Source organism: Diorhabda carinulata, chromosome 8 (assembly GCF_026250575.1).
Source record: "Diorhabda carinulata isolate Delta chromosome 8, icDioCari1.1, whole genome shotgun sequence".
NCBI lineage: Eukaryota > Metazoa > Arthropoda > Insecta > Coleoptera > Chrysomelidae > Diorhabda > Diorhabda carinulata.
The window spans coordinates 12155018-12176900 of NC_079467.1; the positions used below are offsets into that span (position 1 = coordinate 12155018).

The following is a 21883-nucleotide window of genomic DNA, read 5'->3' on the forward strand; positions in this document are numbered from 1 at the left end:
CCAAAAATGTCTCTGGAAAATTTAAAAACACAGAGATCTGTGAAATCTTCTATTACCAGAATGAATAACTGGATAACTTCCCAATTTACTATTACAAATGAAACTGCATTTATGAATGAATGTATAAACAGACGCGACAAGCTTGAAAAGTATTTCTTACAATATGAAAATATTCAAGGTCAAATTGAAATGCTTATTGAAAACTCTCAGGATGAATTATCAGATAACGAAGACATAGACTTAGTTGAGAAAAAATACTCCACAGCTAATTCTGAACTATCTAGAATGATTGATGAATTGACATCGAACGATAATTCAAACTCTCAGAGTCAAACTAATAATAATTGTAATATCGACGTCAAGTTACCTGATATTTCCTTGCCTAAATTTAAGGGTCAGACGTCAGAGTGGCCTTCATTCATTCAACTCTTTGAAAATCTGATTATTTCTAACAATAGCTTAACAAATATCAAAAAATTGCTATATTTAAAAGCTTCCCTTTCTAACAAGCCCTTGCAATTGATAGACGATCTAGAACTTTGTGATGACAATTTTCAAATAGCTATAGATACTTTAAAACAAAGGTATGATGATCAAAGTGTTCTACTGTATAACTTAATTGATCAAATATACCAACAAAAACCTGTGAGCAAAACTTGCCCTACGCTTTTACGTGAAATAACGGCTAAAATGTATAAAATTATACAATCAATGTCAAAACTAAATTTAAATCCAAAACAGTTATTAGATTATATTCTTATTTTCTGGATAGATAAAAAACTAGATCTACCAACTCGTAAATTATTTGAACAAAGTAAAAAACAGGGTGAAATCCCGTCCCTTGAGAATTTTTTCGATTTTTTGAAACAACGTAGTGGTATTCTAGAGCGCACTCAAAATATTCAAGCTTCTACTTCTAATTCAAATGATACTAAACAAAAGTTTAGTCCCAAATATTCGAAAACAACTGCTCACGTGAATTCTATGATTCCTACAAACAGTCAATCAGATTGTTATTATTGTAAAAATGCTTCACATCGTATCTATACGTGTGAATCATTTAAAAATTTGTCTATCAGTGATAAATATAAATTCATACATTCGAATAATCTCTGTAAAAACTGTCTAGGAGGTCGTCACATCACAAGGGATTGTAAATCTCTAAAATCTTGTTCAATATGTCAAAAAAGACATCATACTTATCTCCATTCTGACTCTTTCCGTGCAAATGATAATGCACATAATAATAATAATGGTTCTATTTCCCAAAACCGTTATAATAACTCACAACCTATTCACTCCAATGTACATACGACAAATGGTCAACATCCTCACACCAAATCGATAAATAATCGAAATAATAACTTTAATCGTCAAATTGACGAAAATTCACATTCTCACCAGGCTACTGATAATCGACAAAATCCTTCTAGACCACAGAAGAATTATGATAATGCTGAAACCAACGAAAACTCACAAGATAATAATTCTAACGTATCTGCTATACAAACACAATCCTTATCTGCTCTATCCACTGAATGCCACGTGCTTCTAGCTACGGCTAAAATAATTATGTATGACTCTCACAATAACCCATTTAAAACTACTATTCTGCTAGACAACGGTTCCCAAAACTCATTTGTTTCACAAGAACTAGTAAATAAACTACAATTGAAAACGTTTGAAAAAACACTGCAAATTTCCGGCATATCACAAACAGTATCAACCACAAATAAAATGGTTCATTTAAAATTCTTTCCACATTCCAATCCGATCAAACACTTCGGAATACCTTGTGCAGTATTGCCAAAAATTACTTGCAAATTACCACAAGTAAAAATTAACGTAAGCCAGCTACGTCTGCTTACTGATATTATTCTAGCCAATCCAGAATTTAACATACCATCGGAGATTCACATTCTAGTTGGGGCCGATTTATATTACAAACTTCTTACACCAGGTATCATAGATCTCGGTAAAAAATTACCTAGTTTACAAAATACTAGCTTAGGCTGGATAATTGCTGGAACTATTCCAAACAGTGCTTCTTTTAATTCCGTGAATATTCAAAATAATGATTCCGTGTTTACAAGCTGTAATCATATTTCTATATCGAACAAAGACCTAAGTTCATCTCTTTCTAAATTTTGGGAACAGGAGGAAATTCCTTCTAAGAGTATTCTCTCGTCTGACGACGAACTAGCGGAAACTATTTTTCAAAATTCCACACAAATTCTGGAAAACGGCAGGTTCCAAGTCAATTTCCCGTTGAAATCTGAAAAAGAACACCATAAACTCGGTGAATAATTTCTGATCGCTAAAAGGCGATTTCTCTCTCTCGAAAATAGAATCCATAAAAATCCAGAATTATTTTCTGAATTTAGTAAATTTATTTCTGAATATGTAAACTTGTGACATAGGTCACTCTTAACCTCACTAATTCAAAAAACGAATTAAAATATCTTATCCCACACTTATGCGTAATTCGTGAACAAAGTATATCTACAAAACTTCGTGTTGTCTTTGATTCTAGTTGCCCTACCTCAACAGGTGTTTCTTTAAATGATATAACTTTGAAAGGGTACCAGGTGCAACCAGATCTATTCGATATTCTTTGCCGTTTCAGGCTAAATAAGTTTGCGATAACTTCTGACGTACAAAAAATGTTTCGTCAAATTTCTATAAACACAGAACATCGTTTTTTACAAAATATATTATGGCGAGAAAATCCTCAACAACCCCTGCAGTGCATTGAGTTATCAACTCTAACTTATGGTTGCAATTTCTCTCCGTTTGTAGCGACAAGAGTATTGCAAGAGATTGCAAATAATAATAGTTCCAATTTCTCTTTAGCGGCAAACGCCCTCATATCCGAAACTTACATGGATGATATAATTTCAGGTACACATTCTGAACATTAATTGATAAAATTAATTCAAGAATTAAAAATTGTATTAGGAAATCACGGGTTCAATTTACATAAGTGGGCCTCAAATAACTCAAACGTTCTCGCTGAAATTTCTGATTCAAACAATTCTTCTTTCTTACAAAATCCTGAAAAATGCATTAGTCTTGATTTAGAAAATTCTCAAAATAAAGTTCTAGGCCTAAATTGGATCCCAGCTTCTGATAATTTGAACATTTCTGTCCCCACTACCTTTTCAATATTCCCCGCAACCAAGAGAAAAATTCTCTCAACCATATTGCAATGTTTCGATCCTCTTGGACTTTATAATCTCATAATATTGTCTGGAAAACTTTTGGTCAAACAATTATGGCAAGCTAAACTTGACTGGGACACAGAGATATCAGATCCAGTCATACTGGAAAAATGGCATACATTCGTAAACAACCTTCCTAAGCTATCTCAATTAACTATTCCAAGATTCATTTTTTTGGACAAATCTATCAATCTCATCGAAATGCATGGTTTCTCAGACGCGAGTCTGAAAGCTTTTGGCGTATGCGTGTATTTACGAACCATTTATTCTGACAATTCTGTTTCCTGTAATTTAATTTCGGCAAAATCGCGTGTATCCCCCGTTTCTACCACAATTACACTTCCTCGGCTAGAATTATCAGCCATGCTCCTACTATCTAATTTAGTGGACAAAATTTATAAAAACTTTCAAACAAAGATTAATATTATTTCTGTAAATCTCTGGTCCGACAGCCAGATCGCTTTATGCTGGCGCAATGGTAAACCCAGCCGTTGGACAGTATTTGTAGGCAACAGAGTTGCTAAAATTCAAGCCATAACTAAAGATCATTCATGGAGGTATGTAAATACTATCGACAATCCCGCTGATTTGGTGTCACGTGGCACTAGCGCAAATAATTTAATTTCTAATAAACTTTGGTGCCATGGACCGAAATTTCTATCAAATCCCACTCTCGATTTATCAAAATTTGATAATTTTGCATACCCAAACCTTCATCTTTCTGACATTCCCGAAACAAAAACTGTCGTCATGACTACCCCAACAGAAGAAAATTTTCTTTTAACTTTATTTTCTAAATTTTCCTGTTATATCCATTGCAAAGAACAATGGCGTACGTACATAGGTTCATCAGAAATTGTAAGAATTCGAACAAATTTTCTGGTCCTTTGACAGTATCCGAATTGAGCAAATCTGAAATCTTTATAATCAAGACCCTACAACAAACTAAATTTCAAAAGGAAATTAATGAGATTAAAGAGAATAAAATTTTATCTGATAAGCAAATAAATAAGCTGATACCTTTTTAGACGATAAAGGAATGCTTCGAGTCGGTGGACGTCTTGCTAACGCTGACCTTTCTTTTAACCAAAAATATCCATTACTTCTGCCGTCAAAAAATATAACTGTCAACTTAATGATTAAAGCTGAACATGAAAGGCTTGGACACGCTGGAGCTCAAACAGTGTTGTACAATTTTCGAGTAAATTTCTGGCCATTAAATGGTTTAAAAATTACCAAAAAGCTTATTCGAAGCTGTCATAAGTGTTTTCGTTTTTCAACTAAGCCATATACACAAATTATGGCAGACATTCCACGAGATAGAGTCATCCCTGCTCGACCGTTTCAAAAAACAGGACTGGACTTTGGTGGGCCATTTCTCATAAAATCTTCCAAATTACGAAAAGCTCCCTTGGTGAAATGCTATATTGCGCTTTTCGTATGTTTTGTCACTAAAGCTATTCACATTGAAGCTGTTACTTCTTTATCAACTGAAGCCTTTATCTTGACCCTAAAACGGTTCATTTCCCGTCGTGGCAAACCTACCAAAATTTATTCCGACAACGCCACTAATTTTCAGGGCGCTGATAACACTTTTAGAGATTTAGAAATATTTTTCAAAAATCAAAATAATATTGATTCTATTCAAAATTTTTTATTGCATTCCAAAATTGAATGGAAATTCATACCTCCTAGAGCGCCACATTTTGGAGGAATATGGGAAAGCGGAATAAAAAGCTCGAAAAAGCTCATGTCAAAAATTCTTGGAGACTCCAAATTAGCATATGAAGAGTTCTCTACAATTCTAGCCCAAATAGAGGCAATTTTAAATAGCAGACCTATATCACCATTATCTAATGACCCTTCTGACTTGGAATGTTTGACCCCAGGTCATTTTCTTATGGGCGCTAGCCTAACTTCCTTTCCTGAAAAAGATAATACCACCATCCCTGAAAATCGGTTGTCACTATGGCAACAATGTACAAAGTTACAACAACAATTCTGGCGCCGCTGGTCGACTGAATACTTGAATCAATTACAAAATCGACCAAAGTGGCTTAAGTCTTTCCCTAATCTGAAAGTTGATTCTTTAGTTCTTCTTAAAGAGGATATGCTACCCCCTCTACAGTGGTCTACAAGAAGAATCATCGAAACGATGCCGGGACCTGATGGGAATGTGAAGGTAGTAAAAGTTAAAACAGCAACTGGTATATACACCAGAGCCATCTCTAAAATAGTCCCTTTTCCTGAGTCTGATGAGTCACTTCTCGGTGAAAAGTGACTGATATTCAACATAGGCTTGTAAGTTATATGAACCACCTTGTTGTTTGCATTTTTTTTTAGTAGTTACATTGGTTACTAGAATGTAGTTTCCAATAGGAATCGTTAATTTTTATTAATATTATAAAATGCATTGAATTCCCTTTCTCGATTTTTAATTTTTACCGTGCGATATTGACATGCTTACAAACATTTTAATGCTATTTCAGTCCCATTTATCGAGAGTTTTGAAACTTTTCAAGTTTCAAGGGGCCCAATATGTTCGAGAATTATATTCTCAAACCAATGAATGATCATTCGATTTTAGAATCGATGATCTTTCAGAAATGATTAATAAATTTACGACTACCTGACCTCGAAAAAATGTCAGTGAGTTGTCAGTGCATTTAAAAATGAAAAGTCAAATGAATTTCTCTTGATGAATTAACATAGTTCTTTTATTCAATTTACGTTTCAAGTGTTATTTACTGTATTTGGGTTTTACATTTTGTGTAGTGTAGTCATATTTTATTATAACTTTTTATCCTGAAAGTGTCTCAATTTATATCGACAGAAGTCAATAAGGCACCAACTACTGTAGCTTTACGACCTAAAGTAGTTGCTAAATAAAAGATTATTCATAGTGGCGTATGTCTTTTAGCCTTATACTAAAATACCGTTTTGTGCTACCAAAAATCAGCAACTGCTACAGTCTAAGTGCTGTACAGTTAACAAGTACGTGCAGCGCTCCTCACGCTTAGATATAAATAGGCGTGTGGGTAAAGTGGTTGAAGAACACGGTCATTTTCCAACCAATAGGTAAAATATTTCCCGGTCGGAAATATCAACTACCTTTTATATTTAGGCATTAGTAAATATATATAATTATCCTGTTTATTAATTAATGAATAATTCTGACATAAATATTGAAGAATTGATTTCAAGTTTTAACAAATCAATAAATTTAGAAGAGAACGATAGTTATAACAATAATATTTCAAACAATATGGCTAACAATAATGAACAGATTAATATCCAAATGTTGAAATTATCAGTAGACTTAATTGCACCGTACGATGGCAATACATCGACTCTTATACAATTTATAGAGAATTGCCAATTTCTCATTGATACATATAATAATGTAGGTAATTTAGTGATCAATAATTATATCTTAAGAGCTATCCGTTCCAAATTAATAGGTAGAGCAAATCTTTTAGTTGGATGTAGAACAGAGTTAGATAGTTGGAATTTATTGAAAGATGCTTTAGAACAATGTTTTGGCGATAAGAGATCATTAGAATGTCTAGAACAAGACCTTCTAATGGCACATCCTTTTAAAAATGAAACAACATTAGATTTTGCTAAAAGACTACAAGTGTTAAGAAGTCATCTGGTTCAAAGAATCAATAGTTTTTCTCTAGCAGAAATGCCTGCTAATACTAAAGAAATATATCGCAGACAATATGACCAAATGGCTTTAAAAACGCTCATTAGGAATTTAACCGGTTTGCTTCAACATACAATTAGACTCAAGTATCCAGTTTCAATAGAAACCGCTATTACATTTATTATTGAAGATGAAAATTTCAATTATTCTCAAAATAATTTCAAATTTAAAAGTAATACGAGAACTGTCAGAAAATTATACAGACCAATATCAAATAGTAATAACCGATATTCAAATTATAACACATATCAAAATCAGATGTTCCGACAACAAACACCTCAAATTAATTTCACTTACCGAAACCCAAATCCCACACAAAGTCCAAACGATCAAAACCCAACAAAAAATTTTCCTAGACAACCAATTCCAGTCCAACCTCGACAAATAACTAGACATTACCCGACCAATAGACAAGTATTTGGGCAACAAAAAAACGTCTTTGCACCCACTGGAAAAACTCCGGAAAACAAACCAGAACCAATGTCAATAAATTCAAGAAATACTTTCAGACCTAACCAACCTAATCATTATTTCAGACCTTCAAATCCGAGAAACTTCGTTTCGCAAGAATTACACCAAATTCAATCAGACTCTCATGATTCAAACACCGACTACCCTGATTTTCAGATAAATTACGATTCCGAAAACCCTGCTTATGAAAGCGACCCTGACTACTCAGATTCCGTCATATATGATGCCAATTTTCCAAATGAGAACACAAAAAATTTTCGTATAACGAGCCAGAAAGACAATGCAACATAAATGAAATATTTTCTGATTCTAATAACGTTCAATTACCATACATAAAAATCAAAAACCCTCCAATAAAACTCCTAGTATATACTGGCAGTATGAAATCAATTTTAAATCCTAGTATCGCAGAAAAATTCTTCCCCAATACTATTTATCATAAAACAACCACAATATCGACAACAGTAAGTCATAAAGATGCAAAATTCAAAGCGGATATTCCAGCTTTCCCCGAATTTAGATCACCCTGTACTATACCATTTATTTTATTTAAATTTCATAACTATTTCGATGGCCTCATCGGTCTGAATGTAATAAAAAAACTTAGATTATGTGTTGATTTCGAGAATAATATACTTAAAAATAATAATATTCAAATTCCGATTTTTTATGATTTTGATAAAGATTTTAAAATATGTGTTGACTCCCACGAAATAGCTGCCGTGAGAATTCCAGTCAGTTGTTTCAATGGAGAAGTCATAATACCCAGTCAAAACATAGATAATCTTTATTTCCCAGAAACTATTACAATTGCAAAAAATGGTTTCGCGAAAACTGAAATAATAAACCGCAGCGATAAACGCGTTGAAATTATAATTAAAGACAGACTGAAAGTGATACCTCTTACTAATACTATAAAACAAAATTATAATTTTTATTATACCGAGGATATTTTACAAAATAGATATTCGGAAAATCATGAAGAAAATATACAAAACTTCATTAGAACAGAACACCTGAACGAATAAGAAAAAGAGGCTATTCTTAAATTATGTAACGATTTTTAAGATATATTTCATAAAGATAAGGACAAATTGACTTTTACGAATGAAATAAAACATGAAATTAAAACATTGGACGAAGTACCCGTACACACGAAATCATACCGTTACCCCTATATACACAAGGAAGAGGTTCAACGACAGATAAAGAAGATGTTAAACGATGGAATAATTAGACCAAGCTCTTCCCCGTGGAGCAGCCCCGTATGGATAGTCCCGAAGAAAACCGACGCCAGCAATAAAAAAAAATGGAGAATCGTCATAGACTACAGAAAAGTGAACGAGAAAACTTTGGTAGACCGTTACCCTGTACCACGAATAGAAGATGTATTAGACCGGCTAGGCAGAGGTCAATATTTCTCAACCATAGACTTGGCTTCAGGCTTTCATCAAATCCAGATGCATGAGAATTCCATATCGAAAACAGCATTCAGCGTAGAGAACGGGCACTTTTCAGCATGTCATGGACAATGTCTTGAAAGATCTCCAAGGAAAAATCTGCATGGTTTACATGGACGATATAATTATCTTCAGTTCAAGCCTAGAAGAACATATAGCTAATCTCAAGCTACTCTTTCGAAGACTCAGAGAAACTAACCTTAAAATTCAACTAGACAAATCAGATTTTGTTAGAAAAGAAGTTGAGTTTCTAGGCCATGTCATCACACCGCAAGGCGTTAAGCCTAACCCAAAGAAGATAGATGCCATAAAACAATTTCCTTTACCTAAAACGGCTAAAGAAATAAAGTCATTTCTGGGACTGCTAGGCTATTATAGAAAATTCATCAAGAATTTCGAAAAAATTACGAAACCTTTTACCAAATGCCTGAAAAAGGAAGAAAAAATTTTTCATTCCCTCGAATTTATCGAAACATTCGCACTTTGTAAAAATTTGTTAACAAATGACCCTATCCTACAATTTCCTGACTTTGAAAAACCCTTTAACGTTACAACCGATGCCTCCAATTTCGCATTAGGTGCTGTGTTAAGCCAAGGACCGATTGGTAGCGACCTACCGATTGCTTACGCGTCGCGCACACTCAATCCCGCCGAAATCAATTATAGTACTATTGAAAAAGAACTTCTAGCAATCACTTGGGCTGTAAAGCATTTCCGACCATACATTTATGGGCGCAAAGTGAAACTAATCACTGACCACAAACCCCTTAAATGGCTCTTCAATCTAAAAGAACCCAATTCGAAACTAATACGATGGAGACTTCTACTAGAGGAATACGATTTCGAAATACAATATAAGCCCGGTTCGCAAAACTCTAATGCCGATGCCCTGAGCCGAATAGAAATCAACGCAATGGACATCGAGAACGAATCTTTATTAGGAAACCCAGGAGACATAGACGAAATAATAGGAACATATGCGGACAAAAATACCACTAACAATCAAAGCCTAACGGAACAAGAAATAAGGGACGAATTGGAAAAACTTTTGAATTCAAACGATAAAACTCCCATCGAAAAAGATGATGATGAAACAATACACTCAGCACAAGAAAATCCAATACTAGGTATACCGTATAGCGAAAATATAACTAATTCTTACAACAATCAATTAATAATCAAGCAAAACGTACATAAAGCTTTCAACATAACTAAACAAACTCCATTTGACACAAAAACGCGTATTTCAATTAATTTGACTAATGATTTCGAAAAAGAACTCATACATGTATTCAAAAACTTTATAGATCCGAAAAAACTATATTGTCTACATATCCCAAATTCCTCAACCGATTTAATCCCAAGATTAATAACTACTCTCCAAAAAACTTTTAAAAATCACGCATTCAAATTAGTAGTTTCGTGTAAATTTGTCAGAGATGTAGAAATGGCCGATGAACGCAAAGAAATTTTACAGTATCATCACGAAACCAAAACATGCCACAGAGGAATAAACGAAACGCTAGAAGCTTTAAAATCAAAATACTATTGGCCCGACATGAAAAAGGACATTACTCAATATATAAATGCATGCGACATTTGTCAACAAGCGAAATACGACAGACACCCTCCAGTCATCAAATATTCACTCACGCTTACTCCCACAAAACCATTCGAAATGATTCACATTGATGTATTTCAGATGATGAAAACAAAGTTCTTAACATTTCTAGATTCATTCTCTAAATATGGCCAAGCCTATCTCTTAGAATCAGTAAACGCAATATCAATAATCGAAGGTCTATCTCTTTTTATATCTCACTTTGGCGTACCATCAGCGATAACTTGTGATAGTGGAACTGAATTCCACTGTCAGCTATTACAAGAGTTTTGTAAGCTACACAAAATCAAACTACATTTTACTACACCCAGAAATTCTAACAGCAACAGTCTCGTTGAAAGGTTTCATTTATCATTATTAGAAAATGCTCGCGTTATTCACTTGCAAAATTCAAACATGTCCCCTAAACAGATCATTCAAAATGCTGTGTTAGGATACAATTCTTCTGTACATTCAGTAACTAAATGCAAACCTTTTGACATAATCCTAGGTGACACTAAGGCACTCGACCCTTTCGACCTCACCGAAGAAACTATTATAAATGACTTTTTAGAGAATAGACGCAAACGACTTAGTAATCTTTATCAATCAATAGCAGAACGGTCATTAAACGAAAAGGAAAAAGTAATTTCAAAACGGAACGAGAATCGCGAAGACCCTATAAATTTCGACGACAATCAGACAATATTCGTTAAAAACCGTGAAGCAAAACGAAATAAAATAAAACCTCGACATGTGAAATCTAAAGTAAAACGTGACTTAGGCACAAAAATACTTTTAGAAAAAAATAAAAAGATTCATAAATCTATTGTTAAGAAACCTAGTAATAAGTAAACTCTTTCTTTACAGAACTATGAACAGAACAAAAACAAATCTTATCCTTACCATATTTCTAATCCTAATTCCCATCTCAATAACCTTCGACATAGAAATTCATGAATTGGACACTCCAATTATGCCACTTGACTTAGGACCAACTAAAGTGATTGAAACGAAACATACATTCTTACACTATATTCAAACAAATCAACTAACTAACCAACTACAAAATATAGAGTACTTTTACGCTAAAATTGACAAACTTTTGAATATTCCAAATTTAGGATACAATAAAAAAATGATAATTGATTTATTTTCCCATGCTAACTACTTATTGAAAAGAACTACAGAAAAATTGAACAATCTCACTCCTATTAAACGTCAAAAGCGCGGATTAATAAATGGATTAGGAACCGCTAGTAAATGGCTATTTGGTACTCTCGATCACGACGACGAAATAAAATATAATTCTCAAATAGAGAAATTGCTAGAAAACCAAAATTCTATCAAGCATCAATTAGAACTTCAGACATCATTAAATTTCAACCTTATCGACCACTATAACAGAACCGTTCTAAGCCTAAACAAAAATCAACTCTCAATAAAAGTCAAACTAAAAGAACTCTCTACAGAATTAAGTAATTTTACCGAAGATATATATAACTATGTAAGATTTTTCAACGCTTTAGATCAAATAACATTAAACTGTCAAAATCTTATTAACTTCTTAGACAATTTAGAAAACTATACTAATACTCGGTACAAGCAGCCACCAGTATGAAGACACCCTGTGTCCAAAGCTGAGCAGTCTCTACTTGTGCCAAAATCATGAAGACATCAATGCAGACTCCTGTATTATTCCATTGTTAAAAGCCGAAAAACCCACCTGTCAAGCAAGCCCAGCAGTTTTGACCCATCCAGTCATTGGGTTGACGAAAAATTCATATTAGCATTACCGACCATCGTCCCAGTCAAAATCGAATCAAACTGCGACAAGAGACGCATACTATTGATTAAACAAAACACCCTAATCAAAATTCCTACAGGTTGTCAAATCAATACGGAAAATTCCACGTTTAGTAATACTCAAGAAACAACCGCTGTAAACCCTCTAATACTTCCAAAATTTGATTGGGAATTCGCTGGAACAGAAAAATACACAAAACAACCCATTAAACTAGAAACAATCGACCTTCAATCAATCAAGGATTTGAAACTCCAAGCTGAATTAACAGAACCAATACAAAATCAAACAGTACACCCTGCAATATGGAATATTCCCGGACTTCTAGCAATCATAATACCAGCCATGATAATCTGGATATTTTGGAGACGTTTCAAACTGAAAAAGATGAAGAAAGCCAGTCAACAACCCCAGCGAAACAACCCCTTTGACGGTGTCGTTTTAACTTAAGGAGGGAGGAGTTATGTGAAGTTATTTTGCTCACTTTATATAAAAATATCTGTGTCAGCTTTTAACGATAAAAGAACTTTATAAATTCATGATCATTCATTTTTTATTCATTCTGTTTGTAGCTCTGAAATTGTAAACTGGTGTAAAAATAAAGTTTATTTTTAAAAAGATATTTTTTATACAAAATATCATAACTGGAGCGTTATCGGGTGGTGCTGCGGGAATTGCGAAGACTGTGGTCGATGCAAAAAATGCCCAAAAGAAATTGGAAGAAGATAATCGACACAATAAAGCTATGGAGTCTATAGGTAAAGGACTGTATTTGCGAAAGAACGCTAAAGGTGGATATGGATTATTCTTGAAAAAAAACTATCATTGAAGCTACCCAATAGAGCATTGTTTGACTATGAATTAATCAAGTTTGCCAAATTATTAGAAATAAAATATTTCCGAGGTGTGTACATGTGCGATTCTCTGCCGAAAAGTGTACCGCGACTATGTCAATCGGCGATTTTAAATTTGGATGTGTCTAAAAATCCAGGCACTCATTGGGTAGCATATAGAAAGATAAATGACATCGTTGAATATTTCGATTCATTTGGTAATCTGAAGCCTCCGAAAGAACTTGTCACCTATATCGACGGCAATAAAATATTTTACAATTACGAGCAGTACCAAAATTACAATCAAATTAATTGTGGACATTTGTGTTTGCAATTCCTCTATAATGTCTGAAGCACTGGTGGCGTGGTTAGTTGATGAAAGACAATTGTTCTTTTTTACAAGTGCTGAATTGAAAACTATTCCTCTAAAGTATTTGGTAGAAGGAGTTAGACCTTGGGAGTTATTGGACAACTGGCACAAATTACCACAAGAATATCGATCAGATTTCAACTAGCAAATTTGCTTGCCTTGCTTCGTGCATTACAATAGACCAGATCAACGTACGCATGTCGATGGTCCGGTGAGCTCAGAACGCAACTGCCATACATGTAATTATTTTTTGAAAAAATAAAAGTTTCCTCCTCTGAATTGTATTATTATTTAAATTTATATACTTCTATCTACCTGTGCCTACGAGCATAGTACATCCGACATTGGATTGAAGCATTCAAAGATCATGCTCTCTTTGTAATAGACTGTTCCAAACAAGAGGAGGGAATGAGAACATCGACGGTCGATATAAAAGTGGAAATTGAAGTAGGTGTAGGATTTCCTGCAAATACTCGAGCATATTGTATAATTATACATGATTGTTTATTGGAGTATTACCCACTAACGGAAATTATCAAAACGATCATATAATAAACGGTTGTATGCTGAAACTGCGACAGTAACAAATAAACTACAATGGGAGTAGCATTCATTGGCATTCAAGGCTTCACTATCGAAGGTGCATTTCATCCTAAGGAACTATCCATCGAAATCGGATTTAAACATAGACACTACATATTCACGCCACCACTATCGCTTCATTTGCTTAACAATGAAGATCGAAAAACAATCAAGTTTTTGGAACGTTATATCCATGGAATTAAGTACTCTTGTGGGGATGTTGATTATTCAAAATTTAACGAGATTTTGAAAAGTATAAATGTCGATTATATTTACGTTAGCGGGAATCACAAAGCTGAAGAATATGGAGTTTACACCGCCATGGAAAGTTTCAAAAAAGGTTCGGCTTGCCATGCCGATGGAATTTTCAATTGTACTCAAATTAATGTAGAACGACTACGAAACTGGTTTTTAAGTATGATACCATTGTAACTTTTTTTTGCTTAAATAAATTATATTTAAAAAATTTGTAGTTGGTTTTATTCTATTTAGTGGATATTGTGCTTGAGGTAGTTCTCTATTTTTGAAGACACTCTTTTCCTCCTCAAACAAACGCATTTGATCCAATCCTCTTATTACTTTGCATTTGCATCTATATTCTTCTTCTGATGGCATTGTAATACAAACACTGTCTTTCTCTTCTTACAATTATTTATTATAAAAAATATAGTCGTGCGCATGCTCAAAAAAAATTTTCTGTGTCGCCAGCGGAGTTCCTAACGCTCGTATTACATACTGTAAATTAAAATGTCGATGAAAATCCTACCGTCCTTATTACATCTTCTTTATATACATACTGTATAAACAATGCCCTTTGTTCGATGAAAATCCGACAAATAGCAGCGGAGATACAATGACATCGTACATACTGTATACAATACCGTTTTTTTGATAAAAATCCAACCAGCAGTGCAACATACTTTATGTACACATTGTATATTAAAAAAAAAATGCCGATGACTCAGGAACCCACTCCGCTTAAATGCACAATTTTATACAAGACTTTCATCGTGTCTTAATGGCGGTATCGATAAGGTCGGCGACTGCGAATACAAGCTTCGATGGTTCAAATCCCCAGCTCGAAAATTTTTATTTAAAAAAAAATTAATATCAAACGTTACGTCACGACTATGTGACGTCACGACTATCACGTCACAACTATGTGACGTCACATATCACCAATCTTGAACCCGCATTAGATATCTACTAAGAAGTAATTGTTCACGCGGCATAAGTAATTTTACAAACAGAAGGAAAAAGAAACGCGTCTACTGTTTTAAAAGACATTACAAATTCTTCTGCGTCTGCCAGTGATTGTAAAAACAGACATTCAAAGTTTAAAGAAATAGAGCCCCTTACTCCTCTGCAAGCACTGACAATGTTTGTTGAAGCCGATTTGACCAGAAGACAGTACGAAATTATTCGAGCAACGAACAAAAGATTCTATCCACATTATGAATTATTATTGAAGGCCAAAGAAGATTGCTACCCACCCAAGGAGTCATTACGAGTGACGTCTACCTGCGCAGAAGGAAACCTACAATCTTTGTTGGATCACACTGTAACTAGAGTATCCCTCTTCATAGAAGAAGTCTTACTCACACTTGATGCCATTGAAAGGAACCCGTTACTGTTAATCTGCAAATGGGGTTGTTATGGCTCTCATCAAGCCAGTTTAAACAAAGACTCTCAAACTGCTAATATTTTTATAAGCTCATTTGTGCCTCTACGAATTGTTTGTGGTGAGGATAAAAGTAAAATCGTGTGTCAAAATCCAACTCCATCTTCACCTAGATATTGCCGTCCAATAAGATTAAGATTCGTAAAAGAATCTAAGGACATCGCAAAAGAAGAAATCAATTATGTAAAGAATAGTGTAAACTCATTAAACTTGACGAAAAGTTGACCTCAATGGAGAGAATTTTTTTTTTCAACATAGTTTTAAAATGACTATGGTTGACGGAAAGGTCTGCAATGCAGCTACAGACACTAAATCGATCAGCAGATGTTATATATGTGGAGCTACATCAAAAGATTTTAATGATTTAACAAAAAAAATGATGTATGCCCTGAAGCTCTTGAATTTGGCCTTTCCGCATTACATGCAAGAATCCGGATATTCGAAAGTGTGCTGCATTTAGCATATAAATTGCCCGTGAAAAAATATCGTGAGAGACGAACCGAAGAAGAAAAAAATCTAGAAAAGGAGAAGAAACTTGATATTCAGCAAAGATTTAGAGAGGAGACAGGTCTCTTAGTCGATATGCCAAAAAGTAACACAAACGATGGAAATACCAGCAGAAGATTCTTCGAGAACCCTGAATTGGCTGCAGAAATCACTGGGATAAGTTATGACTTGATTATTAGATTGAAAGTGATATTAGAAGCTATATCAAGCGGCGGCCATAAGATTGACGTAGCAAAATATGATAAATACGCCATGGAAACTGCGAAACTATATGTTGAGTTATATGGCTGGCATCCTATGACTTCAACGATGCATAAGGTCGTAATTCATGGAGCTTCAATAATAGAAAATTCGTTGTTGCCGATAGGGCAACTTTCGGAAGAAGCTGCTGAGGCCCGCAATAAACATTTTAGGTCTTATCGCCTAAACTTTGCTCGCAAGTTTTCGAGGGAAGAATGCAACTTAGATATTTATCATAGGTTACTATTAACATCCGACCCATTTATTAGTTCCTTGAGAAAGACCAAAAAAACCGCTTCAAAATTATTTTTGCCTGAGACAATGCAGCTATTAACCCTTGGCCTTGTTCACACTCTGCTAGTGATTTAGTCTAGTAGCAAGTAATTTAGTAGCTAAATGTGTCTGAACACTAAAAATTTAGTCGAGTAGTTTAGTAAGGAATTTAGTTTAGTCGATCCATTTTACTCTATTCTTCTCGGGCGAGTAGCACCCCCCACCACGCGTCCATGCTCACTGGCTCACCGGCTAAACAAGTGCGAACCTGTTGAGTTTAGTCGAGTTCATTAGTACGTAGATAGTACACATGACGTTTCGCTGGAGTGAAGAAACGACTTTAAAATTTGTTTTCAAATACCTGGAACATGAATGCTTGTGGAATATTAAGTCCTCTAATTATAAAAACAAACTAGTGAAACAATCCGCTTACTCGGATTTAGAAAACACCATGAATATCCCTGGATTTGGTGAAAAGGAAATTAAATTGAAAATAAAAAACATCAGGTTAGTGCATAATTTTATTATTTTATTTCAACAGCATATTTATTACAATAATATAATAGGTTCTTAGTTATTATTACTACTATTGTTTTTAGAATTAGTTTTACCTAACGATAACCATTCCTTTTTAGATCGACCTATTTGCAAGAGTTAAAAAAAATAAAGGACTCCAAAAATTCAGGCGTTGGGACTGACACGGTTTATGTAAAATGGTTCAGTTTATTGGATGCATCCTTGCGAAACTTAACCTCACTGCTGACACTAAGTGACCTACTTATCTACTCATACCTATTATTTTATTGCAGTGCAATACAATATTTTTAAACTCTGGTGTTGGTGGGCTGGTAATTTTCAATGTATCATTCGTGCCTGCCAAGGGACAGATCCGCTTCCGACAAAATAATTTGCATATTTTTCCCGACGATCTATAGATCTTTGGGATGAACGGTTACTTAAAGAAATTGGTAGCGGTTGCATTCCGAGAGACTCTGGTTCATTTCTCCAATTACCAGCTCCTGCTTCATAATTTTCTGTATCTACTGTGTATTCATACTGTTTGTTCTGTGATTTTGTTTGTCGGAGCCAATTATGTAAAGCGCAACAGGTCTTCACTATCTTAACAACTTTCTCAGGGCTATAGGGCATTGGTTTCTCAAACACTCTGAATCTGGCAGCTAGTATACCGAATGCATTTTCCACTATTCTTCTAGCCCGAGATAAACGATAATTAAAAATTTTTTGCTGTAGTGTTAATTGATTTCCTGGTTTTAATAAATATTCTTTCAAAGGAAATGCATTATCGCCAACTAGGACATGACCCTCTGGTAGAACACCGTTTTCTAATTCTTGGTACAAACTGCAGTCACGAAATACGCCTCCATCAGAAACCCTTCCATTACACCCAACGTCTATATAACTAAAGCAATATTTATCATCTACATCTGCCATTAAGACAATGCTGTTTGTCTCTTTGTAATTATAGTATAAACTTCCTGACTCAGGGGGTGCCTTAATGACGACGTGTTTGCCGTCGATTGCTCCACAGCATCCTGGAAAGTTCCACTGTTCTCGAAAACCATTTTCAATTTTTTTCCAGCCAGTAGTAGTAGGAATCTGAAAAAAAAATGATGAATACTTTGATGCTAATAAAATTTTTGGAAGCATAGCATTTTTATCGGAGGCTTTGGACCTCGCGGGAAGAGGAATGAAGGCAGAAAAAACGAGCCAGACGAAAATAGCGATAATTTTGAAATCGATTTTTCACTATCTTCCCGATGAGCTAGAGATTTGAAACTTGGAACATATCGTAGAAGTGGATGAAAATGCAATAATAACAGGAGTGGGGACCGCGCGGCGCATTGCGCAGTCTCTGAGACACTATCGGACGACGCGATTTGATGTTTTCACCCATTCTTTTCCTTGTAACTCTTTGACGGAACGAGCTACGATTTTTGTTGACATAAGGTTTTAAACAGGAAGAGCCCAGCTACATTTCGTTCCCTTAAAGTGTTAATCTAGCACTTTTACTTTTTCAGCAATTTTAATCAAAAACCGTTTCAAAATGAAAAAACTGTTGTTTAAATAACCGAAAGGATTCTCAGAGAGGTTAAATTGAAAACAAAATGACTTGTGCGGCATTTGACATTTGTATCATACTTAAGTTACCATAAACCAATTGTATCTTTCATAGAACATGAGGGAATATCAAAAAATAATATTATTTTACTTGTAAATAAATTATTATACACGATTGCCTACAATTTATTTTGTATTTTCATGAAATAAAATGAATACTTCGTTATAACATTATTTTCTATTTATTTTTTTACGTTTATCTCATTATGCACTTCGGCTTTTGCACGTATAAAATCAAAGCCAAATAAAGCTATGCTTCCCCCCTGGGCCATTCCCAGGGGGGAATGAATTCCATGAGTGCCTCACAGGTTTTTTTGTTTCAGGCATCCAGTACTTCACACACTGATGGTACAGATACTGAAAAAAATAATACTGCGGTGGAGAATTTTCGTGAACTTACATCTCCTCCTCCACCTCCAGCAAAAAAGAAAAAAATTGCCCAGCTCTCCAGCATGGTTAGACAACTAAAAGAAATAGCTAACTCTACCAACTCAACAGTGGTAGAAAATGAGTTTGAGGTCTTCGGTAAGCACGTCGGTCTTCAACTGAAATCTTTGCCTTTACTATCGGCATTAGAAGCACAAGAACATATTCAACTTTATTTAAATAGAATTCGACGTCAGCACCTTACATCTGAACAAAACGGAATCCCCGGGACGCCGCAGTCGTCATATGCTACAGAATCACCATCTAGCGATTCTCCAATGTATTATAATGAGACCAATAACTATAATTTGGAAGAGCGAGCGACTGAATGTATTTCGGCCATTTTACCTATTCATCATGCTGAACATGTTGATGACTATCAGCTTTCCTCAAATATGTTTCCATTTGGCCATATAAACAACAACGAAACTGAGAGTAACGTTACCATTAAGTCAGATTTAATTTCTACAGCAATGCAAAACGCTAATGTCGATAATCAAAATTGATGGAATCAAACAAAGCATTTATTGTATAATAAAAAGTTATATCAAACAATGTTGAAAATTATTGTCTTAATAAATAAATGTTTCATAATGTATCTAGCTATACTTATTTAATCTTACCTTGATAAATTCCTTTAGTGATTCATAGATTGCTTCACAAACTTCAATGATGAATTCGGAAATAGTTGATTTTCCGAGTCTAAACATGTGTGTGAGTGTCCTTAAACTGCATCCAGTAGCAAGAAAGTATAGAACTGCTTGTAATTTTGTAATTGCGGGAATCGCACTTCTCAAAAGGGTATTTTCACGCTGAATTTGAGATTGTATTTTCATTAACAGAAAATTTACACAACTTTCAGACATTCTCAAACTATCGAAGTATTCTTTGGGATCTTCCAATGCTAATTCCTTCAGAACACAATTAGTAACTCCTAGTTTGTCTCTTCTATCGATCCATTTTCTTATCCACAGCTTCTTTTTACCAATGACACAAATTTCCTCTTCTACCACTTTTAAAATCGCTGATAAGATTAACTTAATCAGTTAATTCACTTTATTACGCTGTAGGCTGTTCATCTTACAAGACACCACTCACTTGTAAACTGTACTGAAACTAAACTAAACACTAAAGCGAAGTGCGAACGATTTTGGGCCAGTAGCGAGTAATTTAGCTACTAAATTACTTGCTACTAGACTAAATCACTAGCATAGTGCGAACAAGGCCTTAACCACAGTCAGGAGTCAAATTGACTCCATGTGCAATTTATAATCAAAATCAACATTGTTTTGTTTACGTTATTTGGTTTTAAAGTTTTGCGCGCATCTTTGGAGTCTAATTGACTCCCGTCTGTTGTTACGTGATAAATATTTAATATATAAACCGGTGAGTTTACAAGGTAAATAATAAAATATTTTTAATATTTTTAAAGAATTTATTGTATAGGGATTCTATATTCTATTATTTTTTTATAGAAATATGGATTCTTGTTCGGGACCATCCAGAAAAAGGGTTCGAGTAACTGACAGAGATTTTGAGGAAACCCTAACAAGGTGGTGTGATGAAGTTGAGACGGATCACAACAATGATAGTGATGTCAGTGATTCTGAATACATTCTTAGTGATCATAACAGTGATACTGATCAAGAAGAAAGTGAATATTTAGAGGAAGATGAACAATGTGATGAAAATTTAGAAACGGAAGACAAAAATAAATATTTTTATGGTAAAGGAAAAAAAGGAGAATCTAAATTTCGTTGGTCTAAGACGCCATTAGTAAGTTCATATGTGAGAACACCAAAACATATTATAATAAGGCAACTTCCTGGATTGCGCCATCCTCTGCGCCAGCGAGACAAAATATCCGAAAAAGAATCGTGGACGTGCCTTCTAGACGTAAATATGTTAGAAGAAATTATTAAATGTTCTAATCAAAAGCTATAAAAAATGAGAGATTTATATAAGGATCCCACAAAATCGGATTTACGTGACTTAGACATGATTGAACTAAATGCCTTATTAGAGTTACTTATATATACTGCGGCTTTCAAATCAAATGACGAGAATATCACTTCGTTGTTTTCAACGGATGGGACAGTCAGAGATATTTTTCGCTGTGTTATGAACAGAAATCGATTTGCTATTTTATTACAATGCCTTAGATTTGATGATTCAGAAACCAGACAACAACGAAAGGAGAATGATCCGCTAGCACCTATTTCTGCAATATTTGAGAAATTTGTTGCAAATTGTCAAGCTGCTTACACTATAGGACATTTGGCTTGTGTGGATGAATGCTTATAAGTTTCAGAGGAAGATCCATATTTAAAATGTATATACCTCAGAAACCATGCAAATATGGCCTGAAACTAATGGCACTAACTGATTCAAGAAATAATTATTTTTATAACGGATATCTGTATTGTGGGAAAAAAACTGATGGGAATACGCTACTGAAACTGAAAAAAAATTGTTGATTCCAACACAAGCAGTACTACGTTTATCAATACCTATTCAAGGAAGCAGTAGAAACATAACGGCTGATAACTGGTTTTCATCCATCGAAT

General features: G+C 34.4%; 1 protein-coding gene across 1 annotated transcript; it reads right to left on the reverse strand.

Moving 5' to 3' along the window:
• Nucleotides 1-17270: 17270 nt before the first annotated feature.
• Nucleotides 17271-20537, reverse strand: LOC130897075 (putative nuclease HARBI1). The gene is made up of 2 exons (XM_057805646.1): nucleotides 19940-20537; nucleotides 17271-18368 (listed from the first exon to the last, which is right to left on the reverse strand). The coding sequence occupies exons 1-2, from the start codon at nucleotides 20180-20182 to the stop codon at nucleotides 17607-17609; spliced, it is 1005 nt and encodes a 334-aa protein (XP_057661629.1). The 5' UTR covers nucleotides 20183-20537; the 3' UTR covers nucleotides 17271-17606.
• Nucleotides 20538-21883: the final 1346 nt, after the last annotated feature.

Bases quoted from the DNA above. Each gene is read 5' to 3' on its own strand.
- LOC130897075 (XM_057805646.1), bottom strand. From the start codon at position 20,182: ATGTCTGAAAGTTGTGTAAATTTTCTGTTAATGAAAATACAATCTCAA. The intron at 18,369-19,939 runs GTAAGATTAAAT...TTTTTTTTTCAG, and splicing joins CACTAAAGGAATTTATCAAG to ATTCCTACTACTACTGGCTG.